General features: G+C 39.7%; 1 protein-coding gene across 1 annotated transcript; it reads left to right on the top strand.

Annotated features, from left to right (window-relative positions):
• The first annotated feature begins 10,232 nt into the window (after nucleotides 1–10,232).
• LOC146479171 (uncharacterized) lies at nucleotides 10,233–17,746 on the top strand. Its single transcript, XM_085111097.1, has 4 exons — nucleotides 10,233–10,351; nucleotides 16,501–16,673; nucleotides 17,093–17,171; nucleotides 17,346–17,746. The coding sequence occupies exons 1-4, from the start codon at nucleotides 10,294–10,296 to the stop codon at nucleotides 17,744–17,746; spliced, it is 711 nt and encodes a 236-aa protein (XP_084967223.1). The 5' UTR covers nucleotides 10,233–10,293.
• The last annotated feature ends 5,185 nt before the right edge of the window (nucleotides 17,747–22,931 follow it).

The following is a 22,931-nucleotide window of genomic DNA, read 5'->3' as shown; positions in this document are numbered from 1 at the left end:
ACTGGATCCCCAAAAACTTCATTGTTTTGCACAAAAAGCCCTCAAAAACAACCCTGCCAAAATCTCTCCACCCAAAAAAGTCCGAAAGAAAAATTCTAACCCGAAAAACATCCCCACTCATAAATTTCAACCTAAAAATGATCTAAGGGCCTTTGCATCTCCCCGTCTCTAATGTACTTGAGTACCCCCCGAGAGCCATAAATATACCACTAAGCCAGAAAGGAGTTTGTTTATATCTTAAACTTCTGATTAATTTCTGAGAGCAAACATCCAGTGATGGTCACAGTAGGATTGTCAGCAAATAAATGGAAACTAAGTAGTATTGTGGTTAGATTAAGTAGAGTTGAATCTTTCTTTGTTTTTTGTCATTGAACAAATTGGGAGAAGGATGTCTAATAAATTATTAGACAGCATTGTACATGTTCTCATTGGACGATACATGTCACCTGGTACAAAATCAGACATTGGTCTGATTCAGTTGCCTAAAGGAGTTTGTTTATTAAAATAAGTGTCATCTGATTTTGCACCATATGATGTTTCTTTTAACAAGAGTGCACAGAAATTAATCTGTGGTTTATAAAGCGGAATATTTGCTGTTATTATTCATAGTATGTATTCAGTTTATATGTATTACATAATCTCATTTGTATCATATGTATGTTTATTCTCAGACCCTTCTGGCTACAGTAACATTGGAATAAACATTATCATTATCGTTATCATATCCTGGCCCATTGTCTGGTACCTAAAGGACAACTATTGTCCTGTCCATGGCAGGGTCAAGTCAAAAATCCATGGCCTATTAAGTATGGAATTTCATACTAAGAAATACCAACCCCCCTCATAGCATGCACATCCCAGGGTATGCTATATACTGAAGTTTACCCAGGGATTGAGGACACAGTATACATGTGAGATATTTTGAGTTTAAGGATGGCTTTTAATTGAAATTAAATAGGGTGCCATAGTTTTCTCTCCTTGCTGTTACTATTAGTAGGGCAGTGTGTTTGATTAATAATTCTTGATTCATTATGAAGTGGAATGTAATGATCTAACTCTCAAATTGGTACTTGAATTTAAAAGTAGCTGTTGTTATTAACTAAAAGAAATACTATTATCGTAAGAAACACTTTAATTTGCTGGTCAACTCCCAGTGCATCCATTTTTCTGGCCAATCAAAAGCAGGGAATTCAAATGCTTCTGGAACTAGTTCGGTAAGAGTAACTGCCCAGGGGCTCTCCCGTTCTTACAATAAACTTTCGCCCACGAAAATCTCTTCCACCCGACTTACTGTCCCTGGGTCTTCGAGGATGCTCCCAGTGGGGGAGGGGGGACTCAGAACAATTTTATACTGGGAGGCTTCACCGTGAGGTCCAAACCGTTCCCTTTTTAGTTTTATATACCTATTTTGATAGGAAAGCCAGCCCCTTTAACATACATACAGTAGAAACACTCTATATCTGTTTTTCATTGGGTCTGTTCAAGATATTTTCAAAGGCCCTTTTAAACACCTAAAACACAAATCTTTGCGCGTGCGACGTGGTAATACTAAGGATGGTGCCTACCTTCTGTTGCTGCGCATACGTTCTGTACATCTCAAGATACTCGGGTTTCCTATGAGTGGTGCCTACTAATGCAAGGATATTTTTGCGCCTTTTAAAACTATGCGGGGAAAGCAGAACTCAGTACTAAAGTGCTCTTGGTATCCAAAAGAAAATTGGGGTTAACCATGCATTTTTCTGAGGTAACAAAGGTTTCAATTTGGAAAAAACGCCATACATCCCTTTGTATCTTACAGCTTTTTATTATTATTGTTGCTTATTTGTAAAAAATGCGTGTTTTTTTTTTTTTTGGACCAGTTCCAAAAGCCGTTGATAGGATCTGTCGTAAACCGCACAAAAATACTTCTGTATTAGTAGGCAGCGTCCTTATAACAATACACAGCGATTCGCAACGCCGTTCCCTAGGAAGAGAGAGGACCCTGGGAACGAAGTTGAGCGATTCTTTGTTCTGTTGCGGCAACTGAATTTAAAACCCTTTACACGTTTGTCGTGGTCAGAAGGTGATTTCTTTTTTGTTTCGATGAGGTTATACCAATTTAAGGCCTTTTTCCTCGCGGCGACATTTTCGCTTCTCATATTCTACAGCTATCATTTCTTTAACGTCCAAAAGGCGGAAAACTTTCACCCAACAAATTACCGTTGTTTCAATCCGCTTGAAACAGTGCCAGAAGAAAGCGAAATCCAAATCACCGAAGAAAATGAAAACGAGAAACTATATTTCAACCGCTACGTGGCAATGTGCGACTCAACTGCGGCCGGTAAAGAGTTCAAGTTTGATGACGAAACCAGACTTTTAGTACAAAATATTCTTAGGAATGAAACATTCAAGCGAAAGCCAGTTGTGTCAATAGACCCAAGCACGCCATTTTTCGACCTCGTTGCCGCCGTAACTGGTGTTTCAAGCAACCACTTTGAGGAATTTAAGGTGAACATTCAACAATTTCCTAAGCACTTTCCGGGAAAAAAGATGATTTTCTATGATCTTGGACTTGACGCCGCGCAAGCCAATCACGTAAAGTCGCTACATTTTGTGACGCTCAGAAAGTTTAGCTTTGATTCATATCCACCGCACGTCCGTAACTTGAACAATTATGCTTGGAAGACACTGATATTTCAAGAAATTCTGGCGGATTATGACGGAATCATGTGGTTCGACTCGTCGATTAAATTTAAAGGGAATCAAACTCATGTCATCATGGAACGTTTGGCTCGGCAAAAATCAGGCTTTATGTTTTACATCGCTACTAGTGGTCACTCCATAGTGACCGCTACTCATCCAGGAATGATGGAATATTTTCCGCTGGAAAAACCAGCTGCGATTAAGGATATGTTACAGGGAGGCGCAGTGGTTGTAGTAAACACGGCCGAAGTTCAGAACTACATCATGAAATGGCTTGTGGTTTGTGCCTTCAAGAGGGATTGTATCGCACCGGATGGCTCAAGAATATGGTGTAACTTAAACTATCTTCCAGAAACCTTTGGAGGTTGTCACAGATTTGATCAGTCCCTTCTTAATATCCTGGTTTCAAATACATATAATCATGATGAAGAGAGATATTATTTTGCAAGCGACAATTTTGCTGTGGTGAATCGGATGTTCCGTCGTTGACGCATCATTCAGCTGCGCGCATTCGAGACAACTGAAGATGAGAAAGACTTTCCTTGCAGTATCTTTAGAGCGCGCCACAGGCTGGGCTTGCCTGATACTTGCCAGATACCTAATTACTTTTCTTCTTATAAATTTTTATATCTTCAGGCCTAGTATCTTAAGGCACAGTACTTTCAAATCATCGAATTTACATAATATAATATTTTGTTTAATTCAGGTGGAGATTTTCGAGACAATAATAGTTGTATTTTTTACTTTTTTTATCGCAAAAATTTGATGTCACATAAAGAGAAATTCAGTAGCTTTAACAAATTCTTTACTTCGCAAAAATTTACCGCCGGGAATATTCATCCAAAACAGTCTTGCCTAGTATAGTGCTATGACAAGCTTTACAGAAGTCATTAAATGGTAATCAGTTAATGAACGTGCACCTGGATAAAGATAATTAAAAATATACTTTAATATGTAAAAAAGATATTCATGTGTTCAAATAAAATCGCAAAATTCAGTTTAGATTATCGCGATCCCTCATGACCGATTAAATGTTCAAACTACGCTTCTTCGCTTGAAAAGAGTCAGAAAGATAAATTTCAATACATTTTGCAAATTTCTTAATTTATTGACCCTAATTCAATACCAGCTGCTTCTTGCAGCGAAGCTGAAAAAATACTGTTGTTTGGATATGTAGTTGCATGAATAGAAAGACACCGTGAAAACGAAAAGAGAAAAATGACCAAATCTATTCAATTGTGTACTCTGTCAGTGTGTTCTCTATGCGTTGATACCGCATCTCTTAATACTTTAATCTCAGCCAGAGTAGCAAGCGTTTCCTTTGGGGGTTTGTGCGTTTTGTGCTGTTTGCATGAACGCGCGGGAATTGGGACAAAGCGAAAGAACGGAGGAAGGGAAGGGAGAGTCCCAGACTCGTACCCTGTCGCTATTTACGTGTTTTGTGGGGTGAGAAGATTGGATACGAGGATGGATTGAGGCGCGCGGGGTGTCATGGGAAGAGGCGAAGGAAAAATTGCGACTGGCAGATTTTGATCCAATATGGCGTTTGTCCGAAGAGGGATTTCTTTTTTATTGGCTTGTAAATAAATTTCGTGCTGCCGTAATGGCTCCTCCGAGGAACACAAAATATGACTGTGAAACTAACCTTCGATCCACAATTCACTGAAAGAACTGTCCAAATCACCCACATCGTCTTTCCGCGAAGAAGCCATTACGGCAGCACGACATTACAAGCAAACAAAAAAATAAATCCCTCATCGGACGAACGCTTTAGCTCGTTAAATACCAAACTAGAACCCACAGTGAATTTTGACTGCAAGAAATGTCTAAAATTACTCCGTTTTCTTGCACTGCACGGTTCCACGCATAATCGCATGGATCTGTCAAACCGGAAATCTGCCAGTCGCCATTTTTCCTTCGCCTCTTCCCATGAGAACCCCCCCTCCCCTCCCCCCTTCAATCCATCCTCGTATCCAATCTATTCACCCCACAAAACACGAAAATAGCGACTGGGTACGAGTCTGCAGTAAGATCAAACTGCGTTATCCTACTCAAATTCGCCTTCAAAAGATCATACAACAATCTGGGAAAAAAAAGGAAGCAAAATTTCCAGTACTTTGTTCAAATGTTCTCGTCGATTGCCGTTGATTATGAACTTGGTACTTTTACAAGTCAGCTTGCACTTTTTCGAGCCTTTTGGTGGGAAAAAACAAAACCTGACGAGTAAAAGTAATCAGGCGACACATCTTTTTGGGCCCAGTTCCCCGACTGCGGTAAGAAGGTGCAGGATTCTTTGGAAGATGGGATTGTCAGTCCGGCGGTAGCCTTCACCATCAATCATCAGGGGATCGGGGACGAGTTGCATAAAACTTAACAGCGGGCGTAAAATACTGAATATGACTGGGATGAAGGTCTGGCGTTAGCAGTTACGCCCGATGTAAAATTTTATGCAACTCACTCCCGCGGTCATAATACACCAAACGATTTAAAAAGCTGATTTTAAATAAGGCAAATAGGCCTTATCACGGTTTTCGACGCCATTTTGATGAGTAGGCAAAAAGGCTTGAAATAACAGTGTTTGTGTGGAAATCCGATGTCAAATAATTTTTATAAAACATCGCTTCTGAAAAATTCATGAATTGGTGAACTTTAACACTAGGAAAAGGATTTTAAGAAAAAAATTGGAGGGATGTAGCTGTGCCAGAAAGCTTCCAGTCGTCTTTTGAACTTTCCATACATTTCCCTTTTCTGTTTCTTTTTTTTTTTTTTTTTTTTTTCGCGCACTATTTTTAGTAGCAGTTCACGGCTGGTTCGCTATACAGACAAATGTTTACTGATGAATGTAACAACCTGAAATCAATGTTCCTGAAATTGAGATATCCTCCGCGACTTATTGAATAGACCATCAGCAGTTTCATCCGTTCACAAGATCAAGCCGAACCACAAGCCGAAATTCTACAAGATCAGCCCATTAGAATTGTCTTGGCATTTAAAGATCAGAGATCGGCCGACGCTGTACGAAAAGATCTCAGCGAACTTAGCAAGAAAATTGGAAGTAAATTGCGCCCAGTGTTTACTAGCAGAAAAATTATTGATGATCTCAAAGTGGTGAAGGCTAAACCTTCCCTAATTAACCAACATTGCGTTGTTTATAAATTTTCATGTGATCTGTGCGATACGGTTTATGTCGGATATACATCCCGACATCTCTTTCAACGCATCGCTGAACATAAACATTCTGCTATTGGTAAATACCTGAAAGAAGAACACAAGCTGCAAGCAACTGATATACAAGACCAATTTAACGTGCTAAAGAAATGCCGCACAAGGTTTGACTGCTTGATCTACGAGATGCTGTTTACCAGGAACGTAAAACCAAAACTTAACACGCAATCGGATTCAGTTCGCGCCAAACTCTTTACACTGATAACAATTGAATACTTCAACTCCCTTTATTCCCTAAATATTTTCACACTTTTGTTACTGTATATAAATATAATTAATTTTACATGTATTTCGAACTTGATAATGATGATATGGAGTCATCGAAACGTCGTTCACTTTTTAGATCGCTCATTTTTGCTCTAAAGTGTTTCCTGAAACCTTTTATTATCAGACATTTTTTTATTAGTTGCAAAAATAATTCATGTGATCTAAGAACTATATTTCACTTAAATTGTCACCACAGTAATCCTTGCCAATCACTGCATTACATGTACAATTTTCGTTTTTGTTTGAAATATTAATTTCAATACTATGTACGGCACCAAAGCCTCCAATGATATATTTTTATATTATCCAACTTAAACTTTTTTAATGAGCAGCAATGAAAACAAGCTATAAGAGATAGTGTGACGGTTTACGCACATGTTTCGGCACATCTGGTTTTTTTTTTTTACTGTACATGTCACTGCCAACTGGCTTTCTACTGTACAAATAACTAACTATACAAGAATACTGGGGAATAATTTTGTACTCATTTCATGCATTATTTGTACAATACTAAGTGCAGTTGGATAACAAAGCTTGTTATTTATCAGGCACCATAATGATATAGTGGGGAGGGGGCAGGGGGAGTCTGTATTTTTATGTATCCTCTTAATTTTTTTGCTAAAAATGGCATATCCCTTTTAGTTTATACTGTACCAAATTTCTTGCTTGATATCCCAGATTCTCTTCTCTCAATTTCCCTGATCCCTGTATTGTAATTTTACCCCCAAAGTAAATCCGTATCCTTATGTTTGCTTCTCATGATCAAATATCCTGTATCCCGATAACCTTTAATGAGGCCTCATTTATGTACTGTAGATGTGCTTCTTCTATATGTACATGTATATGCATTGTTAAATTTTTAGAACAAAGGAGAAAATTGATATCCTAACATTTCTTTCATCCAAATGGCTCACCGTCTTATATCTTCACTGGACGGACGAGGCATAACTGATTTTGATGAACTTATTCATGCAAACATCCACAGAATCTAGAGGTCTTGTTTTATAGCTCCGACAATGTCAATTACACGGAATGCCCGCAGGGGAGGCCGTGTCTAGGTTTGGGTCGGGTATCTTCTTCGACGTAGCCACAAATTTGCACATTAATTTATGCATTAAAATATGTCCTCCCCTAGTAGAGATGTATTGTTCTGATTGTCTTCAACAGAGGCGGCCCAATCAAAATCTATTATTTAGGCACATATCACGAGAGAGGGGACCCACTCATCCCTTTCTATGTGACGTCAAATCATCATTTGATTTATTCATTAAACCTGCATTAAATTCTGCCCTCTCCCAGAAGGGATCTATTGTTCTGATTGTCTTCAACAAAAACGGCCCAATCAAAATCTATTATCGGCGCGTACATCACGAGGGAGGAGACCCACTCATCTCTACCTGTGTGACGTCAAAGCAAATCATCATTTAAAAGGTTGTTTTCGTTCAATGGCGGCCACATGTATGAATTTAAGTCTCTGATCTTTCCGATTTGAGAAAGAAAGCAAACGTTTTTCAAGCGGTAAATCGAAATAATAACTTCTAAGTAGTACTCGGCAGTTTAAACGGTGGAAATTGGGAGAGTTCAGAGCGAAGAAACTACGCTTTTACAAGCAGATCGAATAATTCAACTCCAAGGAAACCAGACCAGTTCAAGCGGGGGTTATGACGTTATCGGTTGTGACGTTATAACTAACAATAACAGAAACTGAAACAGTAATAAATCGTTGAAAGTTCAGTTGCTTTTAAAAAAATTGTTCATTTCAGCAGTAATAAACGGTATACATGTACGGTACGGTGAATGTTCATGAGTTTATCTTTCCGACGTCGATGACTTTAGTGTCACTTGCGTCAATTATCAAGCTATCTGGTGCCGCATCCTCAACGTCAGATTCTGCGCTTATTAGAATAGGGGCGCTTATTAACTAAAACACATTCGAAGGGGGGAGGGGGGGGCTTATTTGGAAGGGGGCGCTAGTTGGAAGGAGGGCGCTAAATCGAATCATTACGGTATATGTCTTTGTTAAGCAATGTGGTGATCTGAAATATAGCGTGAAATGATATTAAATAGTGTGTGAAATGGTATGTGAAATGCATGTGAAAGATGGTGTTTTTGCTGTGATACAAGAATTTCACATGGTTTTTTACATGAAATACTCTGTGAAATTCCATGTGAAAACAGAAACTTGCTTTGCCTTAAAAATGTGTGAATTTGTGTGTGAAATTGCATATGAAAAAGCATGTGAAAAGGATTACATTCTTCACATGTTTTTTACATACAATTCACATACTCTTCATATACTCTTCACATGCTGCTACAGTCGAACTTCTATTAAGCGGCCTCCTATTAAGCGGCCAACCTCTTTTCAGCGGCCAGTTGCCAGAGTCCCAACAATATTCTTCGTTACACACTGCATTTGAAACCTGTATTAAAGGACCACCTCCATTAACTGGCCGCGGCCGCGGCCGCTTTCCTGGCGTCCCGACAAGTGATTATCGTTGTTTTAAACCTGAAAACTTCAGTTTGGCTTTCTTTACCTAGCTGAGAGCAATATTAAAAATGAAAATAACTTATAAACACATTGTTACAACATTTTATTCAAAGTGCTGTAGTCACAACGTGGCACTAACTAGCAAAGATGACAATATTGTCCATGCACGTGAAATAAGCATGTGAAATATGTGTGAAATGTTGTGAAAATCATATGAAAAATGTGTGAAATTAAGCTTGTTTTCACATGGTTTTTCACATGGCTTTTCACACGAAAGCTTCTGGTAGTATCATTATTCACTACACCACCATCGAATGAAGATGAAACTTTTGGAGTTGACTTCACTACTTTGGGCTCTAATTCTCTTGTCTACGACAGTCGGTAAGGCTGATTGTGCTGATCGATTTCTAATTTAGCCACTCGCTACTTATGCTTATTCTACAAGTCTAACGAGGAAGTTTATAAAGCGGCGGATCTTTCCGGCTCTCCCGCTCGTAATAAAGCAATACATCTTCATCTGTGAAATCTGCTTTTTTTCCTCAAAAAGAATAGTGTCAGTGGCAAGTGCAGTCTGCACAAGTTGTTTTTCAGTTTATGCGATTTCGTTGGCGATTTTAAGCGGTTTAGCCTGAAGAGTATGGTACATTGTTGTCGTTCGTTTTGATATTTCCAAAACTAAAATCAAACCACAAAAGTAGCTTTCGAAAAATGTCATGAGCACCTTATGTGCTAAAAGTTTCTAAATCATGCAGTCTAAACTTCATCATAACTTTAGATCAACTCATGATATACACTCTGTTTTTTTAATAAGAACCTTTTTTTATAAGAACGTCGATGCTGAGATTAACCAAAATTTTAAGAACGTATTAAAAACATTCCTCAGGCTGAGAGTCGATTAAGGAACGTTTTTATTTTTTTAATCTGTGCATAAAATCAAGGTAACAAATGTAAACTAACCACAATACTTAAGGGCATGTTTTGTATAACATTATAACAATGGTGACACACATCTCGGTTTGTCATAATCAGCAGTTGTTGATACCATATCTCAGCAGTACTTTGATAGGTTTCCTGGTCACGTCCATATTGATTTACTGAAATACAAGTAGTGTATTTAAGAACATCTTAAGAACGTTTTCAGCCTCAAATCGCAAAATATATAAGAACGTTCAGCCTCAGCTCCGAAATAAGACGTTCTTATAAAAAAACAAAGTGCATCTATTTCATTACTAAGGCTTTTTAACTGAGAGAAAGACGTTTATAAACAAAACTGGTCAAGGAAATTTAAAATATTACTGAGATATTAACTTTGTAGACCGTAGTATATGTATTATTTCTGATGTTTTATTTCATTTTCCAGCGAAGGTTAATATATCTTATGTTAATGTATAGCCAAAGCTACTCCATGCGCAGTATGTATACGACGTATACGTTTATAAACAAAATGCTAACTTGTTCCGACAATGGGTCTTTCGTGTTTTCGATGTAAATGAAACCAAATGATTGACATGTCTGTTAAACTAAACTGAAACTTAACGAAATCAATGTCAGTGAAAAATTATGAGAGTGCCAGCACCAAGATTCATTGGTTTTACAAGAGTAGCCTCAGAGCGGATCAGTGAGCCAGCAAGATGATTGCTAAGAGTGCCACACTCGTCTTCGTTCTCGCCCTTTTATCTATCTTTGCAGGTAATGCCGTTGCTTTATGTATCGATTTTTTAATACCCTTCGAGAACGTTAGGTTGGTTTGGAGGCGGCTACTTGAACTTGGAATTCTACCGTTGGGAAATGCACCATGATTTCCATTTAATTGATAGATAGTGGGGAAGTTTGTTTGTTCGCTCCAATGACATTCATTATGATTGACTTGTAGACCTCGTGAATCGATTTCCGTTGGTAACTATCTCGTATCAAAAGCCGAAGCTGTGAATCTTTATACAACGAGAGAGGGGTTAGGCGGGGACGCCAATAAAATATAATTGAAATAACTGCAGGTGTGTTTACGATTCTTGGAGGCATTCCCAACACAAGCATCAGACGGGGTTCTTTCTGTGATTTTGGCTCGAAAAGGGCAACGGTCAGCGATAAAAATCGAGGCGGATAAACAATCAGTATTCATCTTTATGTAACTACGCAATGGGGAACCACTCCAAAGAATTGACAGAAAAATCCTATCGTTCACGTTTATTCTCAGCAAGAACGAAAAAGGGATCGCTTCTCACAACTAAGAGCCATATCAAAACGCATTAATTACGTGAAAAATCCAAGCCATCCACACCTCAAAATAATCCATTGTCGAACAGAAATTTGCTAAAGGGGAATCGGAAGAGAAAGTCAGCGTTTGGGCCGAGGAGTACTACAAACCAAACTGTAGAGGCAGATTAAAGGACTCTATCGATACGTCAACTGATAGCAAAAATAGAACAAGAGAAGAGAGCCGCGTACAAGGTGGAATTGGAAAAACATAACATGTTTCTTAAGCAGGAATAACACGAGAAGCTTGGATCTTGAACTTGAGAAACGCTAACCCGAAACGCCATGGCAGCGAACCAACAGGATTAAGGTCTGAACGAAACCGTCACTGCAAAGCTTCCAAAGCTTACTATCACGAAATTCGACGGGACATTTGCGAATTGGTTGCCATTTTGGAACAAGTTCAAGACCGAAATTGACGCCACCGATTTAGCGCCAGTGACAAAAAGAGCTAGTAGAGCCGAAGGTCATGGCACACGTCGATAAAGCCAAGAAATCCTCAAAGGGGACTATGGTAAAAGTAGCAAAATTGTCAACGCATACATTCCAAATTTTTTGGCACTCCCCACAGTGACAGGCGCAGGTCCGAAGAGAGTGAATGTTTTCTACAAATTTAAAAACCGTGCTATACAACGTGCAGTTACTGGAAACCCTTGGTAAAATAGAGCGAGTGAATGGAATGATCAGAAGCGTGCTGGATAAATTAGAAGGTATCAAAGCCGACTGAGTCAAAGGTCATTTAGTCCAGGCATTCATGAAGTGAAGGGACATGATATCCCGTGATAGAAGAGAATACCAATGCAAAGAATGTTGCGACATCTAAGCGCCATGAGACCAAATCTCTCCTGTATCATGTTGAAGAAACAAAAGCAACGCTCGTGTGTTTATTGTGATAACGTGAATCACTTCTCGCGCGATTTCACGCCGGTGATCACGTTGGACAAACGAAATGAATGTGCTTTAATTGCACGCCACGCAACCGAATGCAATCTTGAGTGGGGTCGGTTCCAGAAGTGCGGACAGAAACGCCACACATCAATTTGCAACCATTGAGACCAACGTTTGGCAGCCACCGTCAGCAAAGTGCGAATGGTTTACCCTGGTGTTAAAATCAACGTCCAAGGAGTGCTGTGCTGTGGAGTGCTGTGCACTTCTTGATACAGGAGCTGGGAGTTCGTATGCTTCGGTGGCACTGTTGAGGAAAATTCCCTAGCGCTCTCGTTCTCGAGAAGTTCGGCGAACGAATGATGCTTAGATCTAATCTTACGTCAAGTAGAACTTTCCACAATCACTGTACAAGTGATCGATGACAGCTTAGAATTAGCTGTCGACATCATTAAAATGAGAGAAGGTAGTTTCTGGTGATTGACAATACGAACTACCAGAGGATTATTGACTCGCACGTTCACCTAGCAGGAGTCCAGATAAGAGACAGCGACCCTGAGCCACATCAACCAGTGCACCTGAAATTAGGCGCAAGCAGATATGCAGCAATCAACACATCTAAAAATGGGTGGTTGTTGGACTATTATGTCACCGGGGATCGAAAGCGATCACAACAACATGCTGCTAACTCAAACCTGCCACGTAGATTACGCGGAGCTCTGTTAGCTGGATACCTTAGACCTAGAAAACACTACGGAGCATGATCAACAAGCAGTGTATGTAGAATTTCGAGAGCAGCTAGTACGGGACCCTGACTGTTTTTTTCAGACATCTTTTAAATGGAGAGGGAACCATCCACCTTTGCCAAACAATAAAGCAGGAAGTTTGCGAAGACTTGTCATCCTCAAAAACGAGCTGCAACGCTTGTGAGTGAGAGAGAGTTATGCAGTGATAATCGAGCAGCCGAAGGCCGGATAGTGAAAATCAGGAGTAATCCACCAAAGGGAACGAATTTTATCATGCCCACAAGCCGGTCGTTCATGAGAGCTGAAAGCACAGAGCTGAGAAATGTCTTTGATGCATCGGCTTGGGCCAATCTACAAGCATCAAGTTTGGATGATTATTTGTACGCTAGGCCCCGTTTCAAAACCACCTGTGGAATGTGTTAGTGTGCATGCGTTTTCAACCTGTCGCCCGAAACAAGCGTTTATTCGGGTGCGCATCAAGAAGGAAGAAAGACACGCTTTTAGTTTCCATTGGAAGAGCAGCCAGCACTCTGAAGTAGAAACCCATCTCCCTTTCTTCTAGTGGGAGTGATAGCGTGTCTCCTTGAATTCAGGGAAGTTCGCATACTAGATCTCGTTGCTGAACTTCGCAAAAGCCTTTACGTCGATGATCTGATCGGTGGAAAACCAACTGTGAAAGGAGGCGCAGCGCCCAAAACAAAGAGCCATCGACATCTTCGAGGTTTGCATAACATAGGTGGCACTCAAATGCTGCCGTCGTAGAGGAGAGTGAACCAAGAATGGAAGATAAAGCTCGGTTAACCGAAAGAAAAAACCTGCAGTCTCCTTGAGCTTCCATGGAACAAACGAGAAGACCAAATTAGTGTCCTCATAACACAAGAAGATACAGCTGCATCCAAGAGAGGGCTTTTGTCGTAGCCTAGCAAACATCTACGATCTACAAAGCCTTGTGACGCCATTAAGCGTGAATGCATAGGTGCCCTGAGATGCACCACTGCCTCTACATCTAGCTAGGCAATGGTCGCGCTGGAAGAAGGCCTTGGCACCGGAGATCACTATATTAAGGTCTATATTAACGCTTAAACAAGAGCACTGGATGAAGACGTTAAGTGCAATGCCTTTGGTGATGCTGGCCAAAACGGTATTTACGCGACACTGCATGCAGTCCTGGGACAGACATCCGGCGGTAGCAAGGGATTGGTGACAATTAGAGCTCGACTAGTCAAACAATGACTCATTATACCGCAGCGCACATCTCAACAAATCTTGTCATCAATTTATGGAACGCTCTTGAGGGATTCTCTGTAAAGTGGACGTATGGATAGCTTAACAACTTAGTAGCGCTCCATCGGTTGAGGGGTGCTGGTGAATACAAGGAATTCGTGGTAAACAGAGTGAAGAAAATGCAGGCAAATCCAAAGATCTCTTGTCGCCATGTACCTATGAAAGAGAAAAGTTGCGACCTAGGAAGTCGCGGAGGGTAAGTCAGCGGTAAGCTGTGGTGGCAAGAAACAAACTGGCTACCCAGAAAAAGTGAATGGCCTTCAGACATCGTGACAACCCCACCTTTTAGAGCCAAGCGTAGCCAAAGATAACTAAAGACCTTTTTGGTGGAGGTAATGCTTCAAAAGACCGACCAGACGAGCTGCTGGGAAAGTTCGTCCTTAGTAAAGTGATGAGGATTGGTGCGTGGCTCTTGAGATTCAAAAGTAATTTACTTTGCTGGCCCCGTTAAGTGCCATGTGACTTAGATAAAAGAGGGGAAGGTATAAATTAGCGCTTTAGACCTGTAGCCTTACACAAGCACTCTACCTGGAACACAGCAAGAGCATGGAGACTAGGGAGTTTCTTAGAAGCCTCAAGCGACTGCTAGCCAGGAAAGGAAAACCTGTGAAGATATACTCAGACAACGCGGATAAGTACTTTAGACGCCATGTGGAGCAGCTGGACTAAGGAGTACTTTAGGGGCCTACAAGGGCAACTTAGTTTAAAGCACGATCCATTGGAATAGTAGAGGCACTGTACGCTGGGCGCGAAGGAGTAGTCCAAGCAGCTGAGTTGCGGTTGGCAAGTGGTCACATTGAGCGAGACGAAAACCGTCTCTACCCCTTGGAACTGTCTTGTGACCGGAGGGCCTCGGGAACGGCGGGAAAGCTCAATCCAGAAGTCCCTGTTTTTAGGCGTTTGCGTAATGCGGCAGTTGTGGCGAAGCCAAAATAAATAAATAAATAAATTTTAATTTTTAAGAAAGTCGAGGCGAAGCTGTATATGTACATGCAAGATCTTAATGACAATGACAAAGAAAGTTGAATTGTGACCTGATAAACTTCAATTAAAAATAAGTACAACGTATATAGACACATGGGGGAAGGGTGATGGGAAATGTACCGTAATTTCAACTTCAATGATACTGATGATAGATGGTGTGTAGCGAAATTTATACTCTCCGCGGGGGAGTTTCTTTTTTCGTTTCAATGACATTCATTATGATTTACTTGTAGACCTCTTGAATTGATTAACACATTGTTAACTATTTTGTATCAAAAGAGAGTTGTTGTGTAATAGTGAATCTTTGTACTGAGAGAGAAGAGATTGACAGAGACGCCAATAAAGCGACAATTCAAATAGCTGCGAGTGTGTTGGACTATGATTCTTGGAAGAAATATCCATCACTACCTCATTAACTAAGACTTAGACTATGTCTGTTTCATTCTCTTAGTATTGAAATAAGACGATTTACATGGCCATTTATTTTTCTATAGGATAAAACTGGAGAAATCCTACGAGAGAAGACTGTAATCGCGACACTAATTGCTACGTTTGATACAAAGTTTTGCTTTTCCAGTTGAAGTCTAAATTCCTTTTGTAATCACTTTTGTTTGAGATATCAGCGGATCGGAGTGATAAATAATTGACTATTTCAGTCAAAGAAAATCAAACTTTCAAAAAGAATGGCGGAAGGGAAATTTAAATTTCCTTCCCGAATATTGATATCAATCTCGGTCTGTGACGAGGAAATCAGTAAGCCATCAACAGCAAGAAATATTGGGGTTGTTTATGATACTTTCGTGGCTATGGAAAACCATGTTACTGCTATATATAAAGCAGGTTTTTATCATCTTCGAAAATAATATTAGTCGCATAAGAAAATACATCAGTCGCCATACAACTGAAATCCTCGTACATGCCTTTATTACCTCCAGATTAGACTTTTGTGACTCATTACTGTATGGACTGCCTAAACAAACTTTAATGAGACTTCAGCATGTTCAAAACGTAGCGGCCAGAATCGTTACGCTTGCAGCTAAACGTGAACACATATCTCCAGTATTGTATAAACTGCATTGGCTGCCAGTACAAGAGCGCATAGTTTTTAAGATTATTTTTGATGACTTTTAAATGTTTAATTGGTCTAGCCCCGTCGTATCTATCAGAACTAATTCAGAAGTATATTCCTCCACGTAATTTAAGATCTTTAAACAGTAACCGCCTTGCTAACGTGGAATATAAACTCACTTAACTCTGTAGTTATGGATTAAGATCCTTTTCAGTAGCCTCACTCCAACTGTGGAATTCCCTGCCACTTGAAATAAGATCTTGTGACGAAATGAATGTTTTTAAGAAAAAAGTTAAGACTAATCATTTTAGGAAAGTTTTTCTATAGAATTAAACACCACATTCAGACATTTTGTACATTAGAAATATTAGACCTATAAATATGTAAATGTAATTTTCTTTTTCTATATTCAGTATTGATGTAATGACATGTATTTGCTGTGATTGTAAAGCGCGATTTGACATCGCTGTAAATCGCGCTATATAAATCAAGTATTATTATTATTATTACGCCTGCATTGAGAGACATACCATAGCTCTAAAAATGTTGTGCTTACGACTTCTAATTAACTAAAGTGAAGATCTGCGATAAAGACTATGTTTTTTTATTATTCACAGAGGCCAATACAGCGGAAGACGTGGAAGTAAAGGTTAAAAATCTTGACTTTCATACTTCGGATTCAGAAATACAAGCAATGTTAAAGAAGGCAGACCTCGAGGGTCAGAACTACAAGAAAAAAATTTCTACTAAGGTGGTGAAAAGGCCGGGAAGTTACGAACCTGAATATCAGGTATGTTTCTACGATACGATGATTTGTGCTTTAATGTTACAAAAACCCATTTCTCTGTCATTAACTAGAGCAGTTTGGCTACCCATAACAAAGCCTCAGTTATATATGAACGCGAAAAATAGCTCCCACATAATTTAAGAGGGTTGCATGTTAACCACTCGTGACCCACAGCCGGAATAAAATGAAAAATCCAGATCGGTAGAAGGCTGGCAATGCAAATTGGCTATTTGCAGGATTTGAACAGGGGAATACCGTGAAACAAATCTCAGTGGTCAGAGACGCAGATTTAAAGCCAGAATATCCAGCGTAAAATTCTGACGCCCTAATCACTTTCCCATACTTTACCATTCGTTGACTTCTGAGGTTTCTACAAAGCCCTATTGAGGTTCTAATCGTGATTGTCTTTTCTCTCTTTCCAGTATTCGTATCTCTACTACAAGATAGTAAACTGCTCAAGGACACAGAAGATCAAACAAAAATTGGACACTTTGATAACCGGTATTTAAAGTTATACCCTTAATTTCTATTTGAAATCTGTTTTCTGATTGCTTTACCGTGATAAAAAAAAAACAACAACAACATGTATTTGTATGTAAAACATCTATACTTATTATAGTGATCTCATAGCCGAGGCTTTACAACAACGAACTGAAATGATATTTCCCCATCCAGGTGTTTTGGGAGAGGACGTTACAACCAATCCAAGCAAAATAATAACATCCAGGCACCTAGACGACAAGCGACGGTGTATAGTGCAACTGGAACTTGTATACAAGAAACCTGGCAGACATTATGACAAGAAGATTTCCCCTCCCCAACTCAAAACACGCCACCGCCGTAGCATTAGTAGCATCAGTCGCCGTCGCTTCATCAGTCGCCGTCGCATTATCAGTCGCCGTCGCATCATCAGCCGCCGTCGCATCATCAGTCGCCGTCGCAGCATCAGCCGCCGTTGCATCATCAGTCGCCGTCGCGTCATCAGTCGCCGTCGCTTCATCAGTCGACGTCGCTTCATCAGTCGTAATCGCATCATCAGTCGCCGTCGCATCATCATTCGCCCGGTGGGGCGATAACTATAGTTAACCACCAGCCTCATTAGAATCGTGTAGGTTTAAACAAAGTGCATAAAAGTGTGGGTAATGAAAAATCAAAGTTGCAGACCGACTCTCTGCTCAATTGGCAAAAGAACTCAGCAATTTTGCTTCTAAGTGGTAATAATAGCTGAAAAATAAACTCATGGTTAAAACCTGTTAATTCGTGTTTATTTCCCTGTGGAAAGAATCCTTAAATCGAATCATGGGCTGTCCTGGATATTTAAAATTATGTTTTGATTGGCCTGCCTGTATCACTATCAAGAAAGGAGCGAGTCGGTCAAGCTAGCAAGCGAAGTAACAAAACAAGCGCATTGAGAGGAGAAATGTCTCTTCTCACTTAACTTCCTGTAGGAGCGTGATGGGTACGAAGAGTGTCTGCATAGGAGGCTAGTGCCTGTTTCGCTTGTTCAAATTTGCTTACTCTTTAGCTAATTGTCTCGCCCTCTCAGGTGAGCTTGAGCAATGGAAAACAGGGTTAGTTTCCAGCAAAAAAAAGCAACATTTTACCGACTTTCTTTAAAATCATCAACTTACACTCCTATATGATGTCCTGTCTCTTTGATTTCTTAAGACGGAAATCTTGCGGCCTGCCATTGATGGAATTTTCATAACTACGTGAACTTGGCTAATTTCGACGAAGTGCAAGTTTTGCCTCCATTTTGAGAGACTCGTCAACATAAGGCGTTCCAGCAACCTATCTCGCAGACAGACCTCAAACCATCAGAAATAAAGAAAAAAAGAACCGATGGAAGTGCATCGCAGTCCAATTGAGAGCGGTTTCTTACGGACACGTGCCTATTTGGTGTTTCAAATTCGGCGATTACTGATCGCTCAAAGAGAAACAGTCGCTGCAGCCCATTCTTTTGCTTGAGGAAGCGAACCGATCAGGTGAAGATCTTCCCACGATTTTTTCCTTTCCGGATTAGTCCGGCTTTAAAGGATGGTAAACTGCTCGTGAAGATTGTTCGGTCTTTGATCGTGTTGGTCTTTAAGATGTTTCCCGATGACGGAAATGCCACGGGAATTGAATTCGAGTGCCTTATTTACGAGATGCTTCCAATAAGGAAAAAGAGACCGACTCTTAACACTCAAAAGGACTCCATACCAGCAAAACTGTTCATTTAATTTTGCACATTCTTTTGTTTTACTCCATCTCATTTTACTCTTTCATACCTTCCTTTCTTTATATAACGTTACCGATCTTATAATAATTTACATTTTATAACGGTGACATGTCGTCGCCGAAACGTCATTTTTTAATCTCGCTACTTTTTATTCTGAAATGTTTTTCCAAAACCTTCGTTATCAAAAAGCCGTATTCACGAGGGGTATTTTTTATAAGAAATTGTATAGCCCTTTTACAAGGCCAAAACTTGAAATTGGCCGTAATAACGAGGTGACCGTATTACCAAGGTGGTCGTAAGGCGGGGTTCTACTGTTCACAGGACTCCTGACTGTACATGAACGTCACCATTGCCCAGTCACAAGACGAATTTTCGTGTGGTTTACACGGAATAACTGTGTGATTGAAGTTCATCGTGTGCTACATTAAAAGTTGGACATTTTTGACTTTTTCACATTGTGTAGAAAATCTAAAAAACTATGTCCATGATAAAGAAAAAGTGGCCCAAGGCTTACAGAGAAAGGTGCAAGTTCATGTTCAACAGCGACATTTTGAGTGATGTTAAATTTGTCGTTCGAGCATCTCAACATGGCGACTGCAGTGACCGCAAGAGAAGCAAGATGGTGATTCCAGCTCACAAGTTTTTGCTGTCCATTAGGAGCCCCGTGTTTTTTGCCATGTTTTGTGGCAAAATGGCGGAAACCAAAGAACATATTGATCTTCCTGACTGTGAATATGACGGTATGTTTGAGTTTTTGCGTTACATCTACACCGATAAGGTTTCCTTGACCGAAAGTAACGTAATGCAGGTTGCATATTTGGCCGCGAAATACATGATTCCTTGTCTTGCCAAAGAATGTGCAATCTATCTAGGAAGGAACCTGGATTCGTCAAATGTATTTGGTGTCTTAAAACACGCTCAACACTTTGCAAATGAAGATCTTCTGAAATACTGCTGGGATTTTGTTGATCAGATGACGAAGGATGCGTTGAAGTCAGGTGAATTCCTGACAATAGACCGATCTCTACTCCAAGAGGTAGTGGAAAGAGACACCTTAAACATCAAAGAGGTGGATTTGTTCAAGGCTGTCAATTGCTGGGCAGAAAATGAATGCAAGAGGCAAGGGATTGAAGCAAATGGATCTACTAAAAGACAAATCATTGGAGAACAGATCATTAAGAAATTGCGTTTTTCAGTTATGAAGCAAAGTGAGTTCATGGAGGTTGTTCTGGATACCAACATACTAACACAAGAAGAAACAAGTAATTTTATCATGAAATTTCTTGGAAGCGCTGTGATGTCATCAGATGGATTTTTGGATACAGAAAGAGTGGGCTCTCTTTTGAGGTGCTGCAGGTTTCGTAATCATTATGACATTGCAAGTACTTCTAACAATTCCACTTATTGTTATCCTATAAAACTAACAGTAGATAAGGACATAATATTGCATGGTATATCATTTTGGTCAGATGATTCTGATTCTGAATTATATGCTAAATTTCCAGTCACTGCAAAAGTTTACATTGGCGGGAAGGATAGAGATCCACCACTTTTGTCCCATACTGGGGCTGGTGAAGTTAACAAACAGGAGAATTTGTACTGTCATTATTATGGCTTTGATGTTTTATTTGATGATGTTGTGGCCTTGCAAAAGAATGTGCAGCATTGTATTGTAATTTCATTTGATTATCCCGAAGTTTCCTACTATTATGGCCATTATAGTGATTTCAGCGAAGTCTGCAGTGGGGGAGTGACATTTTACTTTGACGATGAGTCAACTGTTATTGCAGAATTTTTGTTTACACTTAATGACTGATCCAAGTAATTATTGGAGATAGTGTGTTTCCTCTGCTTGCCATTGGAGAACAAATATATCACTGTCAGCATTCAGGACGAAAACTCTAAACTACACTGTAGAGGTGTCAATAAAGCCGTACCTTCATACTGTCACTTACACCTGGTGGGGGAGGGTTAGTTGGCCCAAGTTTGGTAGGGAGATCCTGACCTTCAAACTTTGACCCTGTTTGTGACAAAAATTGAAAATTTTACACCCCCATCATTACAACATTGCACTTTGGGAAGAAAGGAAAAGCAGAAATGGAGTTGTGCAAGTTACTCCTAGAACTGAATGTTTCTCAGATTTTTGCACTTTCAAATGAAGAGCAGATAACTCTATCCAGTGGATAAATGCTATCCAGCGGATAGAATGTACTCAAACCATTACATTTTATCCGCTGGATAGCAACTTAGTCACAGGATTAAAGTTATCTGCTCTTTGAGCAACTGGGCCCAGGTTGAGATAACCCAGAGCATTAAATTTAATGTCACCTTAACACCCGCAGGTGGTTGGCAGATTAGAGGTTAATGCCTTGAGGCTGAAAGAGTGTCTGAAAATTGAAAGAGTTGTTTGGGAAGCGAAGCTTCAAGGGCAAATCTTGGAGGTTAATCTTTCAGCCGAGGGCATTATCATCCAATACCAAGTAGAGGTACTTAGGCATATCAGAGATAGGGAGGTGTGAATGAGTCTCACAGTAATCAGCATCAAATTTCTCCTTGCAATTTCAATGCTTATTCAACCCTGTAGTTATGAGAATTAAGGATATAATCACACAAGTCAAGGTGAAATTTCTTGATATTTTAATAACTTCTCCCCAGTACTTTTATATGAAAAGTATGGGGTAGGAGATAGGAGAATTTGTTATTTGATATTAGCGGTTAAAGGGTTAAGCTAAAACTGGATCCCCAAAAACTTCATTGTTTTGCACAAAAAGCCCTTAAAAACAACCCTGCCAAAATCTCTCCACCCAAAAATGTCCGAAAGAAAAATTCTAACCCGAAAAACATCCCCACTCATAAATTTCAACCTAAAAATGATCTAAGGGCCTTTGCATCTCCCCGTCTCTAATGTACTTGAGTACCCCCCGAGAGCCATAAATATACCACTAAGCCAGAAAGGAGTTTGTTTATTTCTTAAACTTCTGATTAATTTCTGAGAGCAAACATCCAGTGATGGTCACAGTAGGATTGTCAGCAAATAAATGGAAACTAAGTAGTATTGTGGTTAGATTAAGTAGAGTTGAATCTTTCTTTGTTTTTTGTCATTGAACAAATTGGGAGAAGGATGTCTAATAAATTATTAGACAGCATTGTACATGTTCTCATTGGACGATACATGTCACCTGGTACAAAATCAGACATTGGTCTGATTCAGTTGCCTAAAGGAGTTTGTTTATTAAAATAAGTGTCATCTGATTTTGCACCATATGATGTTTCTTTTAACAAGAGTGCACAGAAATTAATCTGTGGTTTATAAAGTGGAATATTTGCTGTTATTATTCATAGTATGTATTCAGTTTATATGTATTACATAATCTCATTTGTATCATATGTATGTTTATTCTCAGACCCTCCTGGCTACAGTAACATTGGAATAAACATTATCATTATCGTTATCATTTCCTGGCCCATTGTCTGGTACCTAAAGGACAACTATTGTCCTGTCCATGGCAGGGTCGAGTCAAAAATCCATGCCCTATTAAGTATGGAATTTCATACTAAGAAATACCAACCCCCCTTATAGCATGCACATCCCAGGGTATGCTATATACTGAAGTTTACCCAGGGATTGAGGACACAGTATACATGTGAGATATTTTGAGTTTAAGGATGGCTTTTAATTGAAATTAAATAGGGTGCCATAGTTTTCTCTCCTTGCTGTTACTATTAGTAGGGCAGTGTGTTTGATTAATAATTCTTGATTCATTTTGAAGTGGAATGTGATGATCTTACTCTCAATTTGGTACTTGAACTTAAAAGTAGCTGTTGTTATTAACTAAAAAATACTATTATCGCAAGAAACACTTTAATTTACTGGTCAACTCCCAGTGCATCCATTTTTCTGGCCAATCAAAAGCAGGGAATTCAAATACTTCTGGAACTAGTTCGGTAAGATTAACTGCCCAGGGGCTCTCCCGTTCTTACAATAACCTTTCGCCCACGAAAATCTCTTCCACCCGACTTACTGTCCCTGGGTCTTCGAG

This window comes from Pavona decussata, unplaced genomic scaffold, assembly GCF_977016875.1.
Source record: "Pavona decussata unplaced genomic scaffold, jaPavDecu1.1 SCAFFOLD_61, whole genome shotgun sequence".
NCBI lineage: Eukaryota > Metazoa > Cnidaria > Anthozoa > Scleractinia > Agariciidae > Pavona > Pavona decussata.
Note: the sequence above shows the minus strand (reverse complement) of the source record. Positions and strands in the feature narration are given on the sequence as shown.